The 26792-nt window shown below is 48.8% G+C and overlaps 1 protein-coding gene across 8 annotated transcripts in view; it reads left to right on the top strand.

Annotated features, from left to right (window-relative positions):
• Positions 1–7778: 7778 nt before the first annotated feature.
• The window catches only part of LOC140912362 (uncharacterized), a 103641-nt gene continuing 84627 nt past the window's right edge, over positions 7779–26792 (top strand). For all 8 annotated transcript variants that reach the window (XR_012159277.2, XR_013635892.1, XR_012159278.2 and 5 more), the window contains exons 1-8: positions 7779–7913; positions 8170–8282; positions 10768–10867; positions 12400–12518; positions 18348–18424; positions 18754–18885; positions 22280–22399; positions 24471–24599. Coding sequence is in view for 5 of the 8 variants with exons in the window: in XM_073346629.2 (XP_073202730.2) it covers positions 8192–8282; positions 10768–10867; positions 12400–12518; positions 18348–18424; positions 18754–18885; positions 22280–22399; positions 24471–24599 (768 nt within the window). In the remaining 3 variants the exon portion in view is untranslated. The remainder of the gene's footprint in view (positions 7914–8169; positions 8283–10767; positions 10868–12399; positions 12519–18347; positions 18425–18753; positions 18886–22279; positions 22400–24470; positions 24600–26792) is intronic.

Genomic DNA, 26792 nt, shown 5'->3' with positions numbered 1-26792 from the left:
GAAAAGTCTCCCTCATCACAGGTTCCAACAGTCTAAATGGCTGAATCTCTTTCAGTAAGGATCCCTCCCCAGTCCATTGCCGCTTCCTTTGTCCTTCAGGTAGGGAGAAAGGGAGGAACGATTTGGTGCATCTGCTTATAGGTGCTGACTCTATGGGTGCACCAGGGCTGGAGCACCCACAGAAAAAAAGTAATGGAGGCTCAGCTCACACCAGGGGCCCCACTGATCAGCTCCTCCCGCTCCCTGCCAGTGCCTCCTGCCCGCCACTATCAGCTGTTTGGCGGCATGCAGGAGGTGCTGGTGGGGAGGGGGGAGGCAAGGGCGGGATGTGTTGGGGGAAGGAGCAGGGGTAGGAAGGGGAGGGAGCAGAGTGGGGGCATGAAGAGGTGGGGCAAGGATGGGGCTTGTGGGAAGGGGTGGAGTGGGTGGTGGGGTCTGGTGCAGAGTGCGGGGTCAAGCACCCGGCGGGAAATGACAAAGTCAGCATCTCTGCACCTGCTCTCTCCTCTTATAGCCTTTTCTCTTGTGCAAGAGTCGGCTCCATCTGAGGCTCAGGAGACAGAAAATCTGTGTGGGCAGGAACCTCAAGCTGCTTCTTTGTCAAGATGTAGCTGTTTTGCCCACACCCTCTTTTCTGCCAGAGCGGCCACTTAGGCTGAGTCTACTTGGACTTGTCACTAAAAATTTTGTCTCTCGGGGTGGGAGGTGTGTGAAGAAACATCCCCATGAATGACAAAAGTTTTAGCGATGACAAGTGCAGGGGTGAACAGCCTTTGTTGGTGGAGCCACGCTGCTGGCGACAAATCTACCACCCCTCGTTGGAGGTGGTTTTATTTTGTCACTGAGAGAACTTTCCCGCGGTGATAAAGAGCAGCCACACCTCACACCTTACAATGGCAGGACAGCAGCCGCACAGGCATCAGCTAGCCTTTTGTCTCTGAGGGAACTGGTTTGTGCCTGCCCTCCAGAACATGTTGGAACATGTCTTAATAATACCATACAGTGGAATTTTAGAACTTTATGTACAATGTTATCTCACATATTTTACAAGGGCAATAATGATCAGCGAATTACAAGTTTTCAAATGATATCTCAAAAGGCATACTTTGTACAAAATGTATCATAGTCTTGTACAAGGGGTCAACATAGGGGTACAGACTGTCACAGGGATGCCCCCAAATTTTCTCCATTAGACCATCATAGACTGCGACTGCCTGTCCCAGGGGTGCATGTGTTGGCAGGCAGGAAGGTTGAGAAATTTCCTTCCCTTGAATTCCTATTAAAGAAAACCCAACCACTTAAAGAAAACCCAACCCAAGAAGCATTTTGGCATCCATTGTGAGAACTTAAATGTCAAGTAGTCAGAACTCTCTTTGTACAAAACACCTTTGTTGTGTGTCCTTGGAAAAAGTGGAGAGTCAGTGGATAAGGAAACAACACCAGATGGACTGTTATGGATAAGAACAGGAGGAAATGGCATGCCTTGAATCATGGTGGCCTGCCCAGGATTGTCTCTTTGGAATTGCATGGGTAAAAGGCGTGATGCAGAGCCCCGTGTGGATATAGGTGTGGTATTTATGGACTCCCCACACCTTGTGACTGAACTGAACCTTGACTTCTGACACAAGTGGACTCTGATATTGTACGTATGGGATATGAATGTGAAGTGAATGAGGTTTATTTTGTAAGCAATAAAGAGTATTCAGAGTATTATATACCAACCCTGTGTCTGGTGTCTGCCTGCTCCCCCATCCGGAAGGGAGATCCCTGCTGAGGATCTAACACCACTTGGAATTTAGCTTTAGTTCAGTTCACTGAAAGTGTCTGGAATTTGTTCCTGGAAAATACACAGATAGTCTTGGCACAATGCTTAAACCTGGATCTCCGCAAGAGTGTGCGTGCATGTGCATTTGAAGAGAATGTCAAAACTACCCTGTACTCCTTCAAACGCCTTGAAACTTAATGCTGTACACATGCCTATAAAGTCCTCCCCCATGACCACGGCTAAGCTGGTATGAGCAGTGACTACCAGCATGCTCTACAACAGGGGTTTCCAACCTTTTTTGAATCATGCCACTCTGGTGCTTTTTTCCTGCTTCAAAGAGAGAGAATTGCTGGTGCTAAATTCAGTGGTGGATTAGCCACTGGGCCAACGGGGCCCGTGCCTGGGGCCCCGGCCAATTGGGGGGCCCCTGGAAAAATGGGAGGCCCTGTACCGTGCTCCGCCACCCCACCCGATGCTCCTGCTGGGGAGTGGGGGAAGCACCCACACCATGACCCCACTCCCTGGCAGAAGTGCCAGGCAGGTGGAGGAAACCCCCATGCCCCAATCCCACTTTCTGCTTGGAGGAGGGCTACAGGTGGAAAGGGTGGGGAGGGGCCCCCATGTGCTCTGGTCTAGGACCCCACAAAACTGTAATCTACCTCTGGCTAAATTGGATGTCAGCTCCTTACTGCCCCAGTCTGTTAGCCACCCAAACAATCTCCTCTGAAACTGTGCCAGCCTTTCCTTAGCCTTGCAGGTAACTCCTCATGTCTCCCAGTCCCCAGATACCTCTGCAGCATCTCTCTGTAGTGTCCATATGGACTCAGGTGTGGGCAGTGGGATGGGATTCATCCTTACGTCTCTCCACCTGGGCCCCATGGGCATCACTTGACCTTCTTCTCCTGTTGAGCTGCCTGTGTTTGTCCTGGTCAGCAAGCTTCTGTTGCTCCTACTCTGCCTCTTCACTCTGACACCTGGCCTCCCGCTCCCTCTGTCTCTTTTCCATGAGCAGTCTTTTACACAAGAGTATCCACATCTCTGGACCTCTCGCCACTGCCCCTGTCTCTGCTGTGTCATCTGCTTGATCTCCTGCATGCCTCGATGGAGGAAAAGGGCCCTCTTCTGGCCAGGGTCTGTGCCATGTTTCATGGCATGTAAGTGCCATCTGGCCACTAGCTCTCATGCTTATGATCAGCAGCTGATGGACCTCATTACACACACAGCTTCTTGGTGAGCTCCGTACACGCTCCTTTGCTCACCCTGACTTTTCTGCTGCTTTCTTCATCTTGTTCTATGGCCCCCACCTGAAATCACCAGAAAATAACAAAACTGCAACCTTTTCTCCGTTTCCAACCTTCTCACTTGTGAACCTCTTAGAATCTAATTTACCAGTGCTTGGAGGACGAGAAAATGGTCTGTAAATCCTGTTCAACTACTACGTCATGGTAAACATTTCTCAGGGCACCCAGAACCATAGTAGAAATAGGAGCCAACACTGATTTAAGGAATGTACTAAATTTGTCGCGATCACCATCAAACTTGTCAGGTGGGGCAGCTAAAGGAGGCGCACCTTGACTTGCATGAGCACATTCTGCACCTGCAAGGTGGCAACTTGGGCCTGTGAGGTGTGCAGGGCTCCCACTATCTCTGTCAGAGAGGTATTGGCCTTTGTAAGATCCATGCTTACCATATCTGCTTTAGTTCCTTTATTGTTGATGGCTTTTTGTCTGCTCAAACTGTCGGAGACTGGGACATGGGAGATTGTGCCTAGTGGTTGGAGCTGGAGTCAGGCCTAGCAGTTGGAGCCAGAGTTGATAGCCAGGAGTCAGGGCCGAGGCTCAGAGCCTGAGGTCCTATTGTAATTATGCAAAGTGTGGGCCATTAATGGTGGTTTAGAAACTTGATGGCTCCCATTGACCAGACAGGTTTCAGAGTAACAGCCATGTTAGTCTGTATACACAAAAAGAAAAGGAGTACTTGTGGCACCTTAGAGACTAACCTTAGTCAGTTAGTCAGTTAGTCTCTAAGGTGCCACAAGTACTCCTTTTCTTTTTATTGACCAGACAATTGGTTGTAAATGGCCTTATTTACTTGAAAGCCTTCCTGTGTACGTGTGGGCCAGCCCATGGGGAATGAGGTCTCAGACATGTGACCATGTCACCTGATACTGAAATCCATCTTAAAACTTGTACTTTAGAAGGAGGGGTGGGTACCAAGAGAGATGAAAGATTCCCACCTTGTGCCAAAGCTATAAAAGGGGGTGGAGCAGGACAAAGGGGGCTGCCAGTCATGAGAAAACCCCTGCTTACCACCTGAGATGTCTGCCGGAACTAACAAGGACTGTACCAGGGGAAAGGATTGAGCCCAGACTAGGAAGGAGTTTACTCTGTGAAAGAAGCTTATTGGAACATCTTTGAGGGTGAGATACTACCTGTAATCAGTTTCTTAATGTATTAGGCTGAGACTTGCGTGTTTTGTTTCATTTTGCTCTGTGACTTACTTTGTTCTCTCTGTTATTACTTGAAACCACTTAAATCCTACTTTCTATACTTAATAAAATCACTTTTGTTTATTAATAAACATAGAGTAAGTGATTAATACCTGGGGGGGCCGCACAAACAGATGTGCATATCTCTCTATCAGTGTTATAGAGGGCAGAAAATTTGTGAGTTTACCCTGTATAAGCTTTGTACAGAGTAAAATGGATTTATTTGGGGTTTGGATCCCATTGGGAGCTGGGTGTCTGGATGCTGGAGACAGGCAACTTGCTGGGCTGTTTTCAGTTAATGTCTGCAGCTTTGGGGGCATGGCTCAGACCCTGGGTATGTGTTGGGCGGGCTAGCATGTCTGGCTCAACAAGGCAGGATTCTGGAGGCCTGGGCTGGCAGGGGAAACGGACTCAGAGGTAATTTCAGCACATCAGGTGACAGTCCCAAGGAGATCTCTGTGACCGAACCCATCACAGAGGCAAAGCTGGCCCCAAGGCAAGCGCAGGGGCTCCCACAGCCATGGGCGAATGCTTTGAGCAGCTGACAAATGGCTGTTGCTGCTGGGCTTAAGAGCTGGTCTGCTGACTCTTCTTGCCAATCAGGCAGCCTCCTGTAGGCCAGTTGTGCTCATTATATTCCCTGGAGACTGGTTCAGCTGCAAGTCCTGATTCCTGAGCCTCACAGGGTCTCTCCACACACTGCAATTAAAAACCCACGGCTGGCCCATACAGCTGACTCGGGCTCATGGGGCTCGGGCTAAGGGGCTATTTAATTGCGGTACAGATGTTTAGGCTGAGGCTGGAGCTCGAATTCTGGGACCCTCCTCCCTCCAATCCAGTTCCTTGGAGCAAGAGAAGTGGTGGGTGGGGACTGTGACTCTAAGAATCGCTCAGTGCCAACGGGCAAAGGATTCACTGTTCTGCAACAGCAACACCGATCAGGCCTGACAAGCTCACTACACCTACCACACTGCTTTCATAGTACTTATCCAAAAAGTGTCTTGTGAGGCATCAAATAGAAACTTGTGGCATAGTCAGTGTGAGATCTATGACAGGTCAGGGTGTGAGGAGTTAGAGGTGCATATGAAAAATATGTTTAAATTATGTAACCAGGCAGGGTTGATAAATGAGCTTTTTCTAGACAAAGGAATGTGGATTTACCTGCCTGCCTAGGCCTCTAATTTAAATTAAGCAGTGTGAAACCAACACAAGCCCTATTTGAATATTAAGTCAACAGGGAAAATAGGTTCATGTGTGTGTGAGAGAGAGAGAAAGAGAGAGAGAGAGAGGGGTGAGCACACTGGAGTCTGAGCCCCAGGGGTCATCCTAACTTGAAACCAGGACAATGTACTTAGGGAATATAAAGGAGAAAACAAAAGGACATTTTGTTATCCATTTCACTGAGTGGGTCATAGATGCCTGGTGCCCCGTGCTGCAGTTCCCAGCCCATGGGAGCTGCAGAGCTGGCACTTGGTGTGGGGCAGAGTGTGGGTAGGAGCCAGAGAGGGGACATACCACTGCTTCCGGGAGCCGTGCGGAGCCACAGCGGGCAAGGCGCCTACCTTAGCTCTGCTGCGCCACCAACCGGACCACCCCGTCAGTGGTACTGACCAGAGCCGACAGGGTCCCTTTTTGACTGGGTGTTCTGGTCGAAAACGGGACCCCTGGCAAGCCTAGTAACTGCTGTTCCTGCCAAAGCTTCCTCACTTGAGGATAAATCCTACAGTCCCCAAAAATCCTATTGGTTTCCCAAGAGTTTTGGCTAAGGGCTGCATAATTTTGTTGAAGTGGACTAGGGAATAAAAGGTCATTTCAAACTGCTTGTAACATGGCTACAGGCAACTGGGCTTGATTACTACAGCTGTTTTCTTCTTGATGCAGCGCGGCTGGTGAAATATGTGGGGAGGGACAGCTAAGCTGAGAGTAAAAAAGAGAAAGTGAAAGTCAGTTTTAAGTTTTGTGTTCCTTGCTGGCTGAGGCAGCATTTCCAGGAATCGAGCTGTTTATCAGAAAGTGATGCCTTGAGCCTGCTTGTAAACAGACAGGTTTAGTCAGGAATTCCCGCCCCCCAGGGCAATGGCCCACAAAGGCCTGGCCCAGCCCAAGGTTATGCTTCCTGTGAAGCTCAGGGGTCTGGCTGCATGATCATCAGGGTGATGCAAGGCACAGTTTGCAAAGTAACCTCCCTTTTTTTAAATAGAAAGAGGGTGTCCTCTGCAATTTGTCCCTTTATGGCCCTGCAGAGGACACCAGGCAATTTGCGGTAAGCATTGAAAAGCCTCAGTCCATTTCCCAGTGGTCAGGTTTGTAGCAGTCTGAGCATTAACACCAAGGATTGAATCGAGGCCCAACCACAGGTTCCTGCAGATCAGGGGAGACACTATAATGAGCCGGTGGGTACAGGAGCTATTCATACGTCTGTCAGAATTGATAACCCTACAGTTTCACTATGGCAGTTCAAGGGACCAAACCCCAAATGTCTTGGTTTCTGTCAACTTAACGTGAAACTTTTTCTCCACTCAAGCTGTTCTGAAGGGACAAGGTGAGGTATCAACCTCCTTTCCTTAGGGCCACGGTTCTTATATTACTAGCAATAAGGCTTTGCGAGGATGGTTTTAAACCTCAGGAGAGGAAGGGTGAGGCAGTGGTTAGGGTGCTAGCCTAGCACCTGGGAGCCTTGGGTTCACGTCCTTCTTCACTTCAGACTCCCTGTGTGGCTTTGGCAAGAGACTAAGGGCAAGTCTACACCACAGCGCTACGTCGGTGCCTCTGTAGAGCATCTGGCGAAGAGGCACTATGCCGAGGGGAGCGCACTCTCCCTTTGGCATAATCGGTGCTCTCCCACTGACATAGCACCAGCATGGACAGCGCTTTGGCCACTGTCATTTGTATCCCTTGGGGGGGGGTCTTTTTCACACCCCTGAGCGACGTAAGCTGCATCGACTTAAGCAGTAGTGTAGACCAGCCCTAAGTCTCCCTTGCCTCAGTATAAAATGGGGATAATGCCACTGCCCTGCTTCCTGTGTGTGTGTGTGTTGGGGGGGGGGGGTGTTAGGTTAAAAAGATGGAGATGCTCAGATCCTATGGAAATGGGGGCCACATAAGTACCAACAAAGTTAGCTCTCCCCTTCTGTTACTGTGTGTGCATGTGAATAATTGGCAGTTTTCTATGTGTGAAAGTGCATTATGTTAACCTGTGCATTGAGTAAGGTGGGGCTGGTGGACCCTCCACACCCCGCAGGGCAAGATCAGGCCCATGATGGTTTTATGTTTGTTGTTTGTTTTTTGAGGAAGTATATAATATTTCAATGCAGTGCCATAGGATTTAGCCTTGTGACTCCCACTGGTGTTAAAGGAAGTTGCACAGCTAAATTTGTACATGAAGCGCTGAATAATAAACACACCATACAAGGGTATATGTGTTCAAACAAATGTCAGTGGCTTTCTTTCCACTGCTCCTTCTAGTGGGCTAAGAAGGAAAATGTAGCAAAGCTACTTATTTGCTCAATCTGTTCCATCATAACGAAAGTGATAGTTAAAGGAGCAGCTGCTTCAAAGCCCTCAGGATCAGTCGGTCTAGAGGATTCAGCCTTTAGCTTTCTTCTCAGAACTCTGCTCAGGGGACTAATTTACACACCGCTCAGGGACTTGTGCAAAAAGGTAAGTTGTGTTACTGTGCACAGGGGAAATCAGAACTTGAAAAGAACGTGTGTGACAGAGGTGGGGAAGCTAGTTCACAATGTGTATCGGCCTCACTGTGTGGAAAATATAATGGAAATTGTGTTACAGGAGCGAGCAGCGTTAAATAGTGTGGCAATGCCTGTTTAGTTAAAAGGGAGAGTCAGACCTTGACATTCAGCTGGTGGTGGACTTTGCAGCTAGATACTACTAACCTTTATGTCGTGTGCTTGATTAGCTTGCAGTGTATCGAAACGTGCATGAACCTGGGAAGACGTTGGATGCTAACGGCTGATGGAACTAAACCAGGCAGCTTGAAGGAGACGAGGGACGAGACAAACATGCAAAAGAGTTAGTATTACTAAAATAAATGACAGTAATAATTTAGGTATTATTTTCATAGTACCAGATGTTCAGGGGGCATTTTATAAACTGGTGGTATTGCTGGGAATACGAATCATCACTGGGATAAGGCAGTACTTAATAAGGGGGACCCCATTTTTGATCCCTTAATTTATGACAAGCACCATGTTCACAAGCGTTCTCTGCACGCCTTTGGCAAGCAGGAAGCGGGACAGGAGAAAACTCATTCACTTGGATTCCCATTAAAGGCAAAACTTTCTTGTTTGATCAGAGCCCAGCCGGGAGGCAGCACCACTTGGCATTTAGTGCAGGTTCACTTCGCTGGCAGGGTTTTGATTTGGATCTAGATCTTTCATGTCCTGTCCCCCCCAAACATAGTGTGATGGTCAGGGGTGGTGCCAGCCTCTCCTGATGGGGGGCCTGTTGTGGGCTTTTGCCCCACCTTGCCACGGGGCCCTGTCCTCTCTGTGGCCCCGCCCCAGCCCCTCTTCTCCTTCCAAATCTCTGCCCCTTGTCCCCATGGGATGGGAGGCCAGAGCCGTGCAGTGCTTGCAGCAGCCGCCAGGGGAGGGGGGCCTAGCTCCGGGGCTTGCAGAGCCCTGGCAGCACTCGTGGGGTGGCACCCAGGAGCCCAGGCCAGAGCGGATCGCCCATTCTGCTGTGCAGAGCCCTGAACCCTCCACATGTCCTAGGCGGTGTGAGAGACACTGGTCAGGGGCCGCTGTCTTCAGAGCTGAGCAGCCAGAAAGCAGAGCTGCTACGGGGGGATGGGGGGGTGGGAGGATAAAACAAATTTTGGAGTAGCTATAGCCCTTGCAAGCCCCCCTGAGCACCTCCCCTGGTGATAGCCTGCGTCGTGCTTAAACCTGTCTCCTCATAGGCCCAGGAGATCCAATACCAGGCAGGAGCATGTCTGGAGTGTGTAGTGGACACAGTCAGCGGAGCAGTTGCACTCAACAGTGGGGAGCTGATAGGTGTGTTCACCTAGCTGGGCAACCAGGACAAAAATGTGTGGGGCTTTAAAGGGGAGGGGCTTTCCATTCTCCATGACCCCTGGGGAGCGGAGTTCACAATGGTGACCAGAGCAGTCAGTGTGGGACGGCGGCTGGAGACAGTTACGGTCGCCGTATGTAATGCAGTGACTATGCTCACAGTGCATCAGCCTAAGTACATTGGCAATGGCTGTATACCACTTTGGGAGGCGATGTTATTAAGTCAGTGTAATAGGGCATTTACATTGGCAGGAGTCAAATTGAAGTGTAGACGCGTGCACAACTGGGTCGGTGTAAGCTTCCTTGTGTTGACCTAACTTTGTAGCATAGACCCGGCCTGAATGAGGAAGCCAGGAAGAGGAAGGAATGGGCAGCAGGAGTGGAGGGACTAGGAAGAAAGGGAGAAAGCCAGGTGTCAAATTAGAGAGGAGTGTATGTGAAATGGCAAACTTGCTGTTACCTGCTGGGATTATTTAAAAGAGAAAAGCAAATAAATATGCATAATGTCATTGAGCAAATAATTTTCTATGAATTGTCATGCTGAGAACGTTCTGAATTTGTCTAGCTGGCTGAAGGCTTGTCTACACTGGGAGTTACTGAGGACTATTCCTGATTAACTATTTCTGATTAGCTCCCTGTGCTGCTCTCGCGCTTAGCAAAAACGCTACTTACACCAACAGGAGAGCTTCTCCCATCACGTAGATACTCCATCTCCGTGAAAGGTGGTACCTAGGTCCACAGGAGAAGCTCTCTAGTCAACATAGCATTGACTAGACTGCGGACTAGGTCAGTATAATATAGACATAAATTTGTAGTGCAGACTAAACCTTAGGCAAGTTATTGAGAACACACAAGCACCCATCCCCCAAGTAGTTTAGATTATAAAAGCTCTGAACTAATCTTTTCTTTGTTTTCCCTCCAAAATGGCTATTGGTTCAGAGGCCTTATATCAGCAAATTTATGATTGGGCTATTTTTGCAGTTTCTGGTGGTGGTGCCAGAGTTTAGTAAAAGAAAGTGTGTCAGGAATTTACTTAGATATGTCTTGGGTACCCTGAAATAAGTTACCTGGGATAGAGAGGTTAATCGTAAAGGACCCATCCCTTGTTCTTCGTACTGTTGTCGATGTTTACTTGCAGCTCCAGGGGAAACCGAAGCTTTGATGGTTTTCTGGTAGCCGGTAATGATTTCACCTGAAGTCAGGGATCTGATCCTACTGAAGCCTGGGAACATCATGGACACTGTTTAAATAAACTTAAACCAGACCAAGAAAGCACCTAACTAGATCAGAAGTCACTACCACAATACAAAAAATAAATAGTAATAATACTCCCCACCAGTTTTGATTGGGAACCTTTGCTGTATCAGTTCTCTGGCTGGTCACTTTGACAAGTCAATATGTAGTAAAATATGTAATCATTTTCTCTTCTTTTAACAATTATAAATAAATAAAGCCGTGAAATAGATTTTCTCTGGTTACAGGTGCATACGTGGGGCTGCGTAACCAGGATTCTGCCTGCTACTTAAACAGCGTACTGCAGTGTCTCTTCTTCACGCGAGAGTTCAGAGAGGCCATCATCAGGTGAGGGCATTCACAGCAAACCCTGGGGTTACATCAGCAACAACACACAAGAAACGTGTGGTTAGGCTGGGTAGCTGCATGGTTCTGGTGCTGTGGGACCCGTTATAGGACTGACCCATGGAGACAAGACTGAAAGGGCAGTATTGTGGGGAAAGGAAGGAGCCGGCAGAGGAGGAGGGGTAGGGAAAGGAGTAGGCATTGGTAGCAGGCTGCAGGGGTGCGAGGGAGAAGGGAAAAGAGATGGGGCAGCAGTCTGCAGGTATGGGAGAGCAGAGGAGGAGGGAGGGGCATCTAGAAGTTATACAGGCAGATGGAGCTCACTTCAAATGGTTTGTTGAGGGCCCATTCCAGTATTGTTATGCCCTGCCCAGAAGGGTGGCCGAGTGTTGTCCCCCACCTCAGAGAGAGGACCAGGGCACGGTGGCAGAGACATACCATTTAAATCCTTTAATGTTATATTTCCTCTCTGGTTATCTTTAAAGAGCTGCCTCTTTGGCTGTCACATGTTGTGGCTACAATCTGACTGCTCTGCACTGTGTGGCATTCTTGGAAAGGGGGTTAGTTCCCTGGTTTCACTTCTGCAGGTGACTTACAGAGAGCAGGTTAAGGACGGGTGTGTGACTAGTGAGGATTGCCAAGGGTTGCTGAGTCAGAAATCCCATTCCAAAGAAGCTGCCATGGTAAAACCTAAGAATAGGCTGCATGGGCAGCGTGTAACGGAGGCTAGGGGAGGCTAAGCCTATCCCAAACTCACGCTGCTGGGGGCAGGAGCCGTGGTGGATTTGGGGTCCCCTGAAAAATCTCCCCCTGCCATGGCCCCGGGGCTGGAGGAAATCTCACTCCCTGCCACAGCTCCAGAGGCACAGAGCTTTTCCAGTCTCAGGGCCGCAGCCTGCGGGAGGGGGTGTGAGGGAGAAACGAGCAGGGGGAAGAGGCAGAACAGGGCCAGGGCTGTGGGTGGAACAGGGAAGGGTCGGAATGGGGTGGGGCAACGGGCGGAAGGGGCAGAATGGGGAAGGGGCTCCAGGCTTGGAGCTCCAGCCAGGGCAGAGAGCTCCGCCGTAGTCCCAGCCGCGGCTGAGAGCTCGACCCTGGCCGGGGCTGAGCTCTCAGCTGCGCCCCCTCCCGCCCGCCACCAGGGCCTTGGCTGGGAGGGGCTGAGAGCAGTGAACAGGGGCGGGGCCTTGGCTGGAAGAGGCGGGGCAAGGAGCTGCCGCCCATGTTAGGCTGGTCACTGAAAAGGGCAGCAAATGAAGGCCAGAGCAGGTAGTTCTTGTCACACCCTTACCCAGTGCCTTAATGCATTGTAACCCTGAGCCAGAGACATTGCCCCTCCCAGTGAGGTGAGAGGTGAATTCCATCCGTTCTTTCGTTTCTGGGATTCCTCCTACTGTGCCACCAACAGGACCCAACCCTGACACCGGGAGAGACCACTCTTTCCTGGAGGCACTGCTACAGCATCAGTGGTTTCAGAACCTAGATTCTACCTGTACTGTGGCAATTTAATTGTATGTCTCTGTTGTACTTTGTAGCTGCAATAATGTTGGCAACTCCCACATCATGTACCATCTACAAAGGCTGTGTCAAAGGATGACTGGTAATTCATCACCTAATACTGACGAAATTATCCAATATCTTAGGATGAACAATGGTAAGATGCTCAAAGAGTAATTATCAATGGTTCACTGGTCAACCTGGGAGGGTGCATCTAGTGGGGTCCCACTGGGGGCAGTTCTGGGTCTGGTACTAGTCAGTATTTTCATGAATGACTTGGACAGAGAGTGCTTATAAAATTTGAGGAATCGCTCCAAGCTGGGAGGGGCTGCAAGCACTGTGGAGGACAAGATTAGAATTCAAAAGGACGTTCACAAATTGGGGAACTGATCTGAAATCAACAAGATGACTTTTTTTTAAAAAGACAAATGCAAAGTACTTCATTTAGGGAGGAAAAATCTAAGGCACAACTACAAAATGGGGAATAACAGGCTAGGTAATAGTAGTACCGAGAGGGATGTGGGGTTTGTAGCGGATCACAAAATGACTATGAGTCAACAATGTGATGCAGTTGCAAAAAACGGCTAATGTCATTCTGAGGTGTATTAACAGGAGTGCAGTGTGTAAGACACAGGAGGTCATTGTCCTGATGTCCTCAGCACTGGTGAGCCCTCAGCTGGAGCACTGTGTCCATTTCTGGGTGCCACACTTTAGAAAAGATGTGGACAAACTGGAGAGAGGAGAGAAGCAAAAATGAGAAAAGGTTTAGAAAACCTAACCTATGAGGAAAGTTTACAAAACTTGGCTGTGTTTAGTCTTGCGTGAAAAAGACTGAGGGGGAATCTGAGGACAGTCTTCCAATATGTGAAGGGCTGTTATAAAGAGGACAGGGATCAGTTGTTCCCCTTGTACACTGAAGATAGGAGAAGAAGTAATGGGCTTAATTTGCAGCAAGGGAATTTGACATACCTGGTCACAATCCAGACCAATGAGTAAGTTTGTCACCTCTACCCTCTAACCTGGGGTGTCCTTTACAATGCCTTGATGCTGTGGCCTCCAATCTTGACTGCTCACAAAGAGCCTCCAGCATGTAAGTCACTACCAGCTATGTCTGTGTGTGCTGCAGCCAGTCAGCCACCCCTTGGCTCTGACCAGTTTCAGTTATACGGTAGCGTGACCCCAATGCACTCCCAGTCCCAGATTTCCCCCCAGAAATGTCTGTCCTGTACTGCCCAGCCCTCTCTGGGACAATATAAATTATATAAAGTCCATTATTCCTTTAATAGAGATAATATGCACTTAACTTGCCACCCCAAATGGAGTTACCCAGACATTTCAATTTAAACTCACTGGATTAAATAAAATAATGAAACAAGTTTATTAACTACAAAGAGGTTTTAAGTGAGTACAAGTAATGAGGCATAAACATAAGAAACGGTTAAAAAATAAAGAAAAAACACAACTGGTGCCTAACAACAAACTATGTTCAATTCAAAGCAAAGTTTTCTCATCACATGCTTTCAGCAGTCTTAGTGACCAAATGTCTTAGGGCAGGCCCTTTCTCCAGTTCAATGGCTGCTTTCTTTGTCTCTTCTGGTGCAGTGAATTGATAGAGAGAGGAGGGTGCCTTGAGTTGTTTGTCCCTCCTTTTTGTAGTGTTAATTGCTCTCTTGGAAAACATTTCCAGCTGAGATTCAGGAGACAAAGTCTATAGGGAAGGATGCTCCCTGCTGCTTTCTCCTACCTGTTGGACCTTCTTTTGTTTCCCTTCCTGCTTGATAACTCTGTTTACTGCTTAAATGAAAATTAAGCAGAGAACCCATTCCTTGGTTTGAGATAGACCTGTTCACCAACTTCTGCTGTGATTTGGAACATGTGTTAATAACATTATACAGGGAAATCTTATAACTTCACATACAATGTTCTCACGTGCATTTTGGGGCAATATTGACCAGCAAATTATGAGTGTTCAGATGATACCTCACAAGGCATACTGTGTACAAAGATTGTTACAACAGTGTGCAGGAGGAGACACAAGTGTGCAGTCTGTCACAGGGAGATTTAGGTTAGATATTAGGACAATTTAGTGAAACTCTGGAACAGGCTGTCGCACCTGTCAGGATGGTCTAGGTTTGCTGGACCCTGCCTCAGCACAGGGGCTGGACTTGATGACCTCTCGAGGTCCCTTCCAGCCCTACATTTCTGTGATTCAGTGCCCTCTTGAGTTCTGTGTCATGTGGTACTCGCATTCATAAACTGCAGTTAAACAGGTGTTATTCATAGGAGATGCTTCTTGCTGCTGATGTATCTCAGTATTAGTGATGGTGAACATCAGAAGCACTTGTGGGTCAGTTTTGAAAATATCCCCGAAGTCTGGATATTTGTTTGACTCCTCCTGAAGTTTCTTCTCCTTTACTCACCCCTTTCTTGGCCCCGCTGCCATGATACTTCTCTTAGTTGTGAGCCACCCCAAGTACTCTGTTTTGGTTCCATATTAGCTCCCTGTCACCCAGGGACCTTTTGGTACCAACTGGCAGAGGGCACAAGGGTGCATAAGGGTTACAACAATACCCTGGATCTGATATCTTCGTACTAGATTGCCAGAGAGAGTCATGTTAGGTGATTACTGAAAGCCTGTGTCACACGGATCATCATAGTCTTTGCAAAGTGTATGTACGTATAATATGTAAGGAGTTATGTGCCTATTCTGAAAATGTATGTAAGACAGGTCACCAGAAAGTGATAAACAGGTTCTGTTCTGACAAGAAATAGGGGACACTGATCTCTCTGGCTGACCATGGTGCATTGTGTGTCCTACAATAGAAGTCTATTTACATATGGAATCACCACCTAATCAAGACTGGAAAGTCCATGAGATCACAAAATCGACAGGAAGAAACACGCAGCAGGAGGGTGTCCAGTTTATGACTAAGATCAAAAAATTAGTTTGTATATCAGGGGAATGCAAGAAGACACATGGTATCCTTCACCTAGGAAATAAGCTGACAGTGGGTTCGCTTAATGAATGAAAAAGCGCAGCCAAGCTTGGATGTAATATACTGGGAGGCTGTTGGGTGAGCTTTTGCTCTTATGACATAATATCTTAGCTTAGGCTCGAGTAGGTGTGTTATGATTTTATTTTATTTGTAACCCTTTGTTTAAAATATTTCTACTTGCTTTCCTTTGTATATCTTGTTAAAGAAACTTACATGGCTTTCTCTATAAACAAATGTAAGTGCTGTGTGCTAAGCTGAGCTGATTTAGTTGGGGATCGGTCCTGCTTCGAGCAGGGGGTTGGACTAGGTGACTTCCTGAGGTCCCTTCCGACCCCGACATTCTAGGATTCTAGGATTCTAAGGTGTAACTAGTCCTGCGTGGTGTAGTGTTCCTTTGGGAACGTGGGTCTAGTAGTTCTGTGAGTGGCCTGTGAATAAGGGACTGGCAGTGCTGGGGGACGCTCGGAGGAGTTGGAATGTTTTTATCACTAGCCTCCGTGAGGACAGCGGAACCTGCGTAGAATGAGAGGGGAGCTTGCGCTGCCTGTGTCTGGAGTTGTCGGAAAGCTGACCCCTGGAGGGCACAGACAGGGCCTAAGGATTGCCAGCTAAGTTCCCTCTAGGCTGCATGGCTGCACAGTATAAAGGGCCACACAGCAGGGGCCTGGAGAGGAGAGAGGTAGGGGGTGGGCAGGAACTGGGGAGGGGAGCAAGGTGGGGTATGCAGGGCTGCCACGAGGGTTGCCAACTTTCTATTGTTGTAAAACCGGACACCCTAGCCCCGCCCCTTCCAGGCCCCGCCCACTACATCTCCCCTCCCTCAGTGGCTCGCTCTCCCCCACCCTCACTCACTTTCGCTGGGCTGGGGCAGGAGGTTGGGGTGCAGGAGAGGGTGAGGGCTTTAAATGGTGGTGTGGGCTCCAGGGTGGGGACAAGAATGAGGGGTTAAGGGTGTGGGAGGGGGCTCCGGGCTGAGGCAGGGAGTTGGAGTGCAGGAGGGGAAGAGGGCTCCAGCTGGGGTTGCAGGCTCTGGGGTGGGGCTGGGGAAGAGGGGGTACAGGAGGGGGCTCCAGGCTGGGGGATGGGGGTGAGGGATTTGGAGTGCAGGAGAGGGCTGTGGGTTGAGGGAGCGGGTTGGGGTGCAGGAGGGGGTGAGGTTCCTGGGGTGGGGCTGGGGTGAGGGGTTCAGGGTGTGGGAGTGGGCTCTGGGCTGGGGCAGGGGGTTGAGATGTAGGAGGGGTGCGGGCTCTGGGGTGAGGACAGGGATGAGGGGTTCAGGGTGTGGGAGGAGACTCTGGAGCAGGGGGAGTTGGGGTGTGGGAAGGGGTGAGGGCTCTTGGTTGGGGCAGGGGGTCGGGGTGCAGGAGGGGACTCTGGGTTTGGAGGGGAAGGTGGGGGATCAGACAGGAGGCTCTGCAGCGTGCGCTGTTCTCGCCTGCAGGTACCCCCTCCCGCCCAAACCGGCCAGTGGGTGTGCGGAGCTGGTGCTCAGGCAGGGGCAACGCATGGAGCCTGTGGCCCCCACCGGTAGGAGCCGGACTGGCTGGCCACTTCTGGGGCACAGTGTGGGGCCAGAACAGGTAGGGAGTAACCTGCCTTGGCTCCACAGCACCGCTGACCGCACCTTTAACAGCCCGGTCGGTGCTGCTGACCGGAGCTGCCAGGGTCTCTTTTCAACTGGGTGTTCCAGTCGACAACCAGACACCTGGTCACCCCAGCTGCCATGGGCCTCTCTCCCGGCCCCGGAGCTTGCTGCTGCCAGCAGGGAAAGAGTTGGGCAGGCATCTTCAGTCTGCCCCAGCCCCGGGGCCGCCTGCCTGCACCCCAGACTCCTCATCTCTGGCCCCACCCCAGAGCCTACACCTGCAGCCAAAGCCCTCACCCCCTCCCACACCCCAGCCCTGAGCCCCCTCCCACTCCCCAAACCCCTCATCCCAAGCCCCATCCCAGAGCCCTCACCTCTAGCCAGAGCCCTCACACCCCCACACCCCAACCCTCTGCCTTACCCTTAGCCCCCTCCCACATCCCAAACCCCTCATCCCTGGCCCCACACCAGAGCCTGCACCTCCAGCCAGAGCCTCGTGCCCCCTGCATCCCAACCCCCTGTCCCAGCCCTGAGCCCCCTCCTGCACCCCGCACCCCCCTCCGCCCTCTGAACCCCTCGTCCCCAGCCCTAAGCCCCCTTTCACACCCCAACCCCCTGCTCCAGCCTGGTGAAAGTGAGGGAGGAGGGATGCAGTGAAGGGCGGTGGGGCCTCAGAGAAGGGGTGGGGCCTCAGGGAAGAGGTGGGGCAGGGGTCAGGACAAGCATGTTCGGTTTGTGTGATTAGAAAGTTGGCAAACCTACAAGGCCTCCTCATGCTAAGGACAGGTGGTAACGCAGTGCCTCACAACCCTGGGTACCCCCAAGAAGCATCAAATCCCCTGCCTCTCCATGAACCCAGGAAGCTTCATCAGGCAAATAAAAAAGCTCCGAAATCCCAATTCTTCTCCTTGATTCCCTCCCCTCCCCACTGCCTGCTGCTGTCCCTCCTTCACAGTGAATGCTCTCCACAGACCTAGGCCTTTGCAGATCTTGATGCCCAGCATGCATCTCTGCTCAGAGGCACCAAGTGTGCTCTGGGAGGCACTGAACCAGGGATTACTAAAGTGGAATAGGGCAGCATGATGGTGAATCCTCCTCTGGGTGTTTTAAATGGTACTTTAAAGCTGCAGTGTTTCAGGTTTAAAAAAAGAGACTGGAAATAGTATGTTTGGACAGCTGCCAGAGAGGTTTTCAGGCTGATAGTTCTGGCTGTGCATAAGAGTTCTGGAGACGTCACTGGAGACATCCACAATCTTAACAATGAGGCCTCTCTGAGGGAACCAGGAGAGATGGAAATGTGCAGAGGATAGTGCCCCAAGGGGTAGCAGCTCTTCTCAGCCTGCACAGAACAGAGGAACCAGCCACTGCAATTACGTGCTGATCATGCTGATTTGTGTGTGTACAGTGCACCAGCTAGAGGTGGTGGAATGTTTCCAGCTTCTGATGAATAAAATCATTAAGGACAAAGAAGAGTTTCGTCAGGTAACTCATCTATCTTCTCTGGAAGTGTAAATGCGAGAGGTTTTTTAGAGCATAAGAAAGCAAAGATCATTTGTGTATAGATCCCATCTCCCCAAGAGTCTCCCTTGTGGGAGGTCCCGGTCTGAGACAGACTGGGAAATCCCTGTGCGCTTAGGTTTGAGGTGTTATTATTTATAGCAGTTAGAGGTGGGTCTTCCAGGGCAGTAGAAGTTGGAAACAACTTTGGCTGTTACTGGGAAGGCGCTCACGGGAGATGGACAAAAGATGTGCTTCTCTGTTTACCTCTCTGAATTGGTGGAAATACTATTAATTAGTCACTCTTTTCCTAGCCATACCAGGTGAATATGGTCCAGTCCACCACTTCCCATGGAGGTAGCTATCTGATGAGGCTGGAGAAGCCTGACCTGAATCTCACCTTCTGTGTTCACAAGTGCACTCCGGCTCCAACAGTTTACTCTGTGGTAAGGAAAGTGTCCTGGCATTCATTAGGAATTGTGGTGATCTACAACAGCAGATTAGCTGGTTATGGTTAGGAAGCCTTCACACTCTGCCTACAGACAAGAAGATGAGCAGAGTGGGAGACCGTCTCTACCCTGTGCTGATTGGCTCTTTCCCTCTTAACTAAAACCATCCTCCATCTCCTAAAAAAAATCATGGAACTAAGATGCCATTTGCTGTTGTGACATTGTTGACTCTGCTGGTGTTTTATATGCCCTTTCCCCCTCTTGGTGTCTGTTTTGTCCATTTGGGTTGTCTACTCCTGTGTTTTGCAGTGCCTAGCACAATGAGGCCCCATTCTTGATGGGCCCTTAGTCACTGCTGCAATAAACATGGTTACTAATAACACACCTGCTTAACTTTAACCACACGAAGCATCCTATTAACTTTACGAGATGCTTAAAGTTAAGAACATGTGTAAGTCTTTTTACTTTACACAAAATCTCCCAGTTTGGCTTCAGTAGCCTTCGAGAGATAGGGCCTGATTCCGGGAGACTCCCGGCGAAACCGGGAGGGTTGGCAACCCTAAGTGAGAGTTGTGTGTGTGTTGGGGGAGTGTGCATATGTTTCAGGAAGGGTGTGTGTGTGAGTGAGTGAGACAGAAAGATTGTGTGTGTTGGGGGAGTGTTTGTGTCTTGGGGGTGTGCATGTGTGTGAGAGAGAGTGTGTTGGGGCCGTGTGTGCGTGTGTTGGGGGACTGGGTGTGTGAGAGTGTAGGGGGCAGTGTGTGTGTGTGTGAGAGAGAGAGAGTTGGGGGCAATGTGTGTGTGAGAGTGTCTGTGTGTGTTGGGGTAGTGTCTGTGTTAGAGAGTATGCGTGTGTTGCAGGGAGTGTGTGAGCGAGAGTGCGAGAGTCTGTGTGTTGGGGCGGGGGAGTGTGTGTGTGCCTGAGCGATTGGGTCAGCGCGCTGTCTCTTTAAGCAGAGCATTCAGAGGCCTGAACAGCAGAACCAGTAGGTCCCAAGCTGCCCCTGACCCCCACCCCAGCTCAGCGGAGACCAGGTACATGGGTGGGGGGAGGGGACACCCCACACTGCCTGCTCTGTGCAGCAGACAGGAGGCCGGCTCCCGGTCCCAGGTAGCTTGGTCAGGGGCTGCTCTGTTGGTGGGGGTGGGAGGAGCAGGAGTGGGGAGGCTGCAGATGGTAGTGGAGACTTTCCTCCCCCACTGCTTCGGAGGAGTTACCTGATTGGTCCAGCTGCCCTCCTGCAACACAGTTTATCCACCCTCTCCAGGTGCCACCATGCCTGCCTCTAAGCCCCACTGACTGTCGGCAGGTCAGGTTGGTGGGAGGTACCTGCCTGGCACCCCCCACCCTACCTCCCCGAGCGTGGCATCCGGGGCGGTGGCCCAGCCCAGTCCTCCGTAAGGCCGGCCCTGTCCAGAGCCCTCTGCTTGCTGAGCACCGTAGCAAACACATCATTTAAACTTGTATTAAAGGTACAGAAAAAGAAGGAAACAAAGACAGTTAAAGTATATGAAATGAAAAGTATTAAGTAAGGCTTTCATTTTAACATCATCCCTCATTCCCTTTCCCTTTGGCTGGAGAGGGTGTTTAGAAGGAAGTCCCCCTTGTCTGACAGTCTCTTAGATGGTATTAAAGATGGTAATAAGGGGCCGTCTGGCCTTTAGGGAACAGAGAAGTTAGGTGAGATGGACTGAAGCTGGCGTTGCTGTTGTTGTTAAAGTCCCGTTTCCTGGAAGACAAAACAAGATAAATACACACAAAGGGGAAAGAAAAGAACAGCAAGATAGAAAACATAGCTTCTGTCTCAGGGATGATGCTCAATTGCAAACAGGGCGGCCGACATACTTGCCGGCCCCTAGGCAAGGTGTGCGCGGGGGGGTGGGGGGCGACTCTGGGCCCCTGAAGGGGCAGGGCCTCAGGCAGAAGGGGCGGGGCTGGTGGCTAGTTTCCCTCAGCCTGCCCAGCCTGGACCGTGCGACCTGGGGCTCCAGTGGTGATTTAAAAGGACCCAGGCCCTTTTAAATTGTCGGGCCCCGGGGCAGCTGCCCTTTGCCACCCCCACCCCCGCATCAGTGGCGCTGCTTGCAGCCTCACTGTGGAGAAACACAGGCACAGCACATGGTCTTATCAGCTACTCTGAGACCTGGCAATCTTGTACCAGCATAAGGCTATTTAGCGCATTGCATTTAGTTGCCTTTCTCATAAGAAGAAAAGGAGGACTTGTGGCACCTTAGAGACTAACCAATTTATTTGAGCATGAGCTTTCGTGAGCTACAGCTCACTTCATCGGATGCATACCGTGGAAACTGCAGCAGACTTTATATACACACAGAGAATATGAAACAATACCTCCTCCCACCCCACTGTCCTGCTGGAAATAGAGGAGGTATTTTTTCATATTCTCTGTGTATATATAAAGTCTGCTGCAGTTTCCACGGTATGCATCCGATGAAGTGAGCTGTAGCTCACGAAAGCTCATGCTCAAATAAATTGGTTAGTCTCAAAGGTGCCACAAGTCCTCCTTTTCTTTTTGCGAATACAGACTAACACGGCTGCTACTCTGAAACCTTTCTCATAAGAGACTCACAGCAGTGTTGTAATATATACAGCCTTGGTCAGCTAAGCCAGACTCTCCTTCAACAGAAGGAAAAGGAGGGGAGGGGGTAGGAAGGAGAAGAAATAGGTGGGAAAGGAAAAGAAGACATAAGGAGGGGTGTGGGTGTGTGTGTCACAGTCTCACATCCTAGGTGGTGGGTGTGTTTATATGGAGGTGGTGGTGTTATCTGGCTCCTTCTCTCTGGCCCAGTTTGGTCAGGACATCTCAGAGGATCAGGATGAAGAAGGTCTGGGGCCGCAGGACACTGTGGGGGTGGCAGCATCATGGTGAAGTTCACTCCTTCCCCTTCTCCCATCTCTCAATCAGACAGTGTTGTGGTAAGCAGCTTTTCCTTCCAAAGTCCCCTTCTGAGGACCGCAGAAGGGAAGTACTGTCTGGAAGAGCCCTTCCTCTCATTATTTTGTCCACCAGTTAGGGCTAATTTCCAACACAACAATTTTGGTTCATTGATTTCTGGTCTCACACTGTTCTCGTTTGCTAGGCATGGTCTTAACACAGACTGAGTTAGTCCAAATAAAGAGGCCTATGTATATAATTCAAAGACTGTCTCTTTAGCACCATTTCCCATCAAATAGGTCACTTTTCTCAGTTGAGCTCACAATTAAAGAAAATTTGCAGGGCCAAATAATACAACAGATGGGCCCAAACAGAGTTGGGCTGAGCTGCTAAAATGTAAAAGGCAAGCCTAAACAGAAGGCAAAGGTTTTTATAAACGTGTATCTCATTACTCATGGCCAAAATGATATAGTATCCTGCACTGCTCTCTCTTTCAGTGCTCCTGTTTTGAAACTCTACCCCAGATTTTGGTCATCCATTTGAAGAGAGATCCGGGTGACATTAATGTTGAGGTCTCTGAGTCCCCCTCACGGACACTGAAAACAGAAAAGCAGCTTGTAAGTACATGGACTTCCTACTGAGCTTTCATTATTTTTATCCTCTGTTTTACCTAACCGATCTAAAAAAAAAAAAAAGGAAAGGAGAGCATGCCAGCAACTTCCTGATTTCAAATTTAGGAATATTGGCTGGTATAGTCATGTGGTATTAAAGATGGTAATAACTGTCCTTTTGGCCTTTGGGGAAAGAGAAACTCATATATTCTATTCTGTATAGGTTTTTACACCGTACTTGTTATTACCATAGTATCTGTATAGCCTTCCAGTAGTGCATTAAGCAATTTGACTACACATCTGTCACATGTCATAGAGTTCAGCTCTACCAGTGTGCCAAGCTATAGTATGAACTTTGAATATGTTGGACTCAGCCTGGTCTTGAGGTTTGATGTTTTGTGAACCTGAAGCAAGGAAATTTGCCAATTGGAGAAATCCATTAACCCTGCTGGACACCCCTAGCCTGACATCTGCCCCCTTCTGAACTCTGGGAGCAGTACTTATCATTTCCATCTTCAGGCAGGGTCTGATGGCCATCTCCTCCTGCTTCACATTCCTAGCGGCTTCGTCCATCAGTCGCCTTTGGGGAACAGTAGGGTCAGGGCTTAGGGCAGGGGTAGTCAATAGGCAGACTGCAGGCCAAATCTGGATTGTCAGATGTTTTTGAATGGACCCAAAATCTTTTTATGTACTTATTATTATTATCATTATTGTTATGTTTGTATTATTTTCTCTGGAATCTGGACCTTGACTAAGGAATTTGGCCTTTGACAAAAAAGAATTGATTTCTTAGGGCATTTCTCCTTGGAAAGAGAAGCTCAAATGTGCATGTGATGCTCACTGGCCATCTATCTGATACAATAATGTAGGGCTCAATTCCTGAACATCATCATGATGCAAACCCTATTTTCCCTTCAAATAATCAAAAATAAGTACAGATTTAATGGATTTGTTTAAAACAATAGAGATAGATGTAAAATAGTTTTTTATGTGACTACATTTGTGCAACACCAACTAATGGCAGTCTTTACATTCTTAAGATGGTAGCACCAATTTTATCAACTCTCTCTCTCTCTCTCTCTCTCTCTCATATTGAAATTCAATATTTTGGTTTCTTAGGGCTTGTCTACATTACCGCACGGGGTCGATCTAAGATACCACAACTTCAGCTACGTGAATAGTGTAGCTGAAGTCGACGTACTTAGATCTACTTACCACGGTGTCTTCACTGTGGTAAGTCAGCAGTTGACACTCTCCCATCCACTCCGCTTGCGCTTCTCGTTCTGGTGGAGTACCAGAGTCGACGGAGCGCTCGGCGGTCAATTTATCGCATCTAGAGTAGAAGTGATAAATCAACCCCCTCTGGATCAATTGCTGCCTGCTGATCTGGCAGGTAGTGTTGACAAGCCCTTAGCTATTTAAACCAGCTCAGATATTTAAAGAATGCTTGTACTTAAAATGACAGAAATGGCATCTGGTTAGAAGTAGAGTTCTCTTGAAAGCAGCTGCCGTCATAGGTGCTGACTCCATGGGGAAAAATTTGTGGGTGCTGAGCGGCTACTGGCAGCCCCCCTCCTCTACCCCCCAGTGCTTCCTGCCCACCAGTGGGCCCCGTGGATCAGTGCCTCCCTCTCCCTCCCTGTACCTCCTGACCACCGGGATCAGCTGTTTTGCAGCATTTGGGTGGCTCTGGGGGGAAGAGGGGAGGAGTGAGGATGCGGTGTACTCAGGGAAGGGGGTGGAACTGCGTGGGAAGAGGCAGGGTGGAGGTAGAGCGGGGGCAGGAAGAAGTGGGGTGGAGGTGTGGCCTTGAGGGAAGGGGTGGAGTGGGGATGGCCTGGGGCAGAGCTGGGGATCAAGCCCTCCCCGGCACTTTTGAAAGTCAGCGCCTGTGGCTGCAGTTAGTTCTGTGGACTAGATCTTTGAAAATTTGTTTACGGCATAACTAAAAAGATGGGTGATCTGAACTTTATTGTGAGTTTCTTCTAGGACTTCATGATTTATGAGCACTGACAGTCCGCTTGCAGTGCAAATACAAGATTATTGACCACTGAACTTTGTCATAATTTTCTTTTAGGACACCGTCTATGAGCTCTTTGTGGTGTGTCACCATTCTGGGGGAATTCAGGGTGATCAGTACATGGTCGAAATAAAGTCAGTTGAAAATGATTGCTGGTACCGCTTCACTGAAACCCAGGTGCAAGAGGTAAAATGTGCTTGTGGGTTCAGGAAAAGTATGTAATGCCTTGGCCTGTGTGGGGAAGAGGTTCTGATTTGAAGATAGGTTCATTCACTTTTTCTAATACAGACAAATCTGAGTCATTCAAAATCCCAAATTCTGCATTACCTCTAGAAATGTTCATTGTCCTTCTGCATGCATTGCTCCTGCAGGTCCAAATCATGGGAGCTGCGTGCCAAGCTCATGAGTTGCAGGATGGCTGATAGATCTGTCTAAACTCTCAATGTTTTGAAAATGTTCTATAAAGAAAAATCATGCCAATCCAACCTAACTTCGTTCTTTGATAGGGTTACTGACCTACTGGGTAGGGGGAAGCAGTAGAGATGAAATATCTTGATTTTAGTAAGGCTTTTGACACAGTCTCACATGACAGACTCATAAGCCAACTAGGGAAATGTGATCTAGATGAAATTACCATTAGGTGGGTGCACAACTGGTTAAAAGACCTTACTCAGAGTTGCTATCAAGGGTTTACTAAGAGAGTGTAGCTAGTTGGGCACCGGTGATCAGTCTTGGGTCCAGACCTATGCTTATACAATGTGAGGATGACTCCAGGGGAGGGGTTGCAAGCACTTTGGAGGACATGATTAGAATCGAAAACAACCTGGACAAATTAGAGAATTGGTCCGAAATCAATGAGATGAAATTCAATAAAGACAAGTGCATAGTACTTAGGGAGGAAAAATCAAATGCACAATTACAAAATGGGAAACAACTGGCTAGGCGGTAGTACTTCTGGAAAGGATGTGGGGGTTATAGTGGATCACAAATTGAATGAGTCAACAATGTGCTCCAATTGTGAAAAAGCTAACATTCTGGGGTGTATTAACAGGCGTGTCATATGTAAGTCAAAGCAGTAATAGTCCAGCTCTACTTAGCACTGCTGAGGCCTCAGCTGTGTCCAGTTCTGGGTGTGCACTTTCAAAAACATGTGGACAAACTGGAGAGAGTCCAGATGAGGACAACAAAAATGATAAAAGGTTTAGAAAACATGACCTATGAGGAAAGGATAAAAAACTGGGCATGTCTAGTCTTTAAAAAAGAAGACAGAGGGAGTATCCTAATAAAAGTCTTCAAATGTGTTAAGAGCTGTTATAAAGAGGACAGTGATCAATTGCTCCCCTTGTCTATTAAAGATAGGACAAGAAGTAATGGGCTTAATCCACCATAAGGGAGATTTAGGTCGGATGTTATGCTACATCTACACTACAGCTGAGATCGACAGAGTGGAGGTCGATGCACTGATGGTCAATTTGGTGGGTCTAGTGAAGACCCGCGAAATCGACAACAGATTGCTCTCCAGTCAACCCCAGTGCTCTACCCTGGACAAGAAGAGTAAGGTAAGTCAATGGGAGAGTGTCTCCCATCGACCCCGCACGGTGTAGACACCGCAGGTAGTTGGCCTAAGGTAGGTCAACTCCGACTGTGTTATTCATGTAGCTGGAGTTGCGTGCCTTAGGTCGACTTACTGCGGTAGTGGAGATGTAGCCTTAGAAAAAACTTTTTAACTCGAAGCACAGTTAAGCTCTGGAATAGGCTTCCAAGAGAGGTTGTGGAATCCCCATCACCGGAGATTTTTAAGAGCAGGTTGGACAAACACCCATCAGAGATAATCTAGGTTTACATTCTCATGTCATAGTTCAGGGGCCTGGACTTTGACCTCTTGAGGACCTTCGCAGTCCCACATTTCTCTAACTCTGTGAAACTTTTTTGTTTCCTTTGCTTGGATTCTTTTCATTACAACATAGATTGGTCAGCTCAAGCAAAGTTTAGTGGGATATTTTAAAACTGAAAAATTGTCAGTTTGAAATTAAAAAATGCCATTTGTGAAATCTACCGTTTTCTAAAGAGAGTTTCTGTAGAAAAGTGTGTAAAAAGTGACAAATAAGTCAATTTAAAAAATCCAGCATAACAAAAAGTGTCTGAAATTTTGAAAATGTTCACAGGAATTGTTTATTCTTCAGCCAGCTCTAACACTAGAGCTGTAAACTTCTTTGTGCTGCTGTTGGAGGTTCGTTGTGGAGCTGCCTGTATGGAAATGGCTTGATTCTAGCCAAGTTACTCTTGTGTGTGCGATTATCTTCTGGGTGGGGTTTGTCAGGTGTTCTGACTATATTTAGGTAATTACAGTTATGCCTATGTATACTGTTCAGCGATGCT

Source organism: Lepidochelys kempii, chromosome 6, assembly GCF_965140285.1.
Source record: "Lepidochelys kempii isolate rLepKem1 chromosome 6, rLepKem1.hap1, whole genome shotgun sequence".
Lineage (NCBI taxonomy): Eukaryota > Metazoa > Chordata > Testudines > Cheloniidae > Lepidochelys > Lepidochelys kempii.
This window is presented reverse-complemented; position numbering and strand designations above follow the sequence as displayed.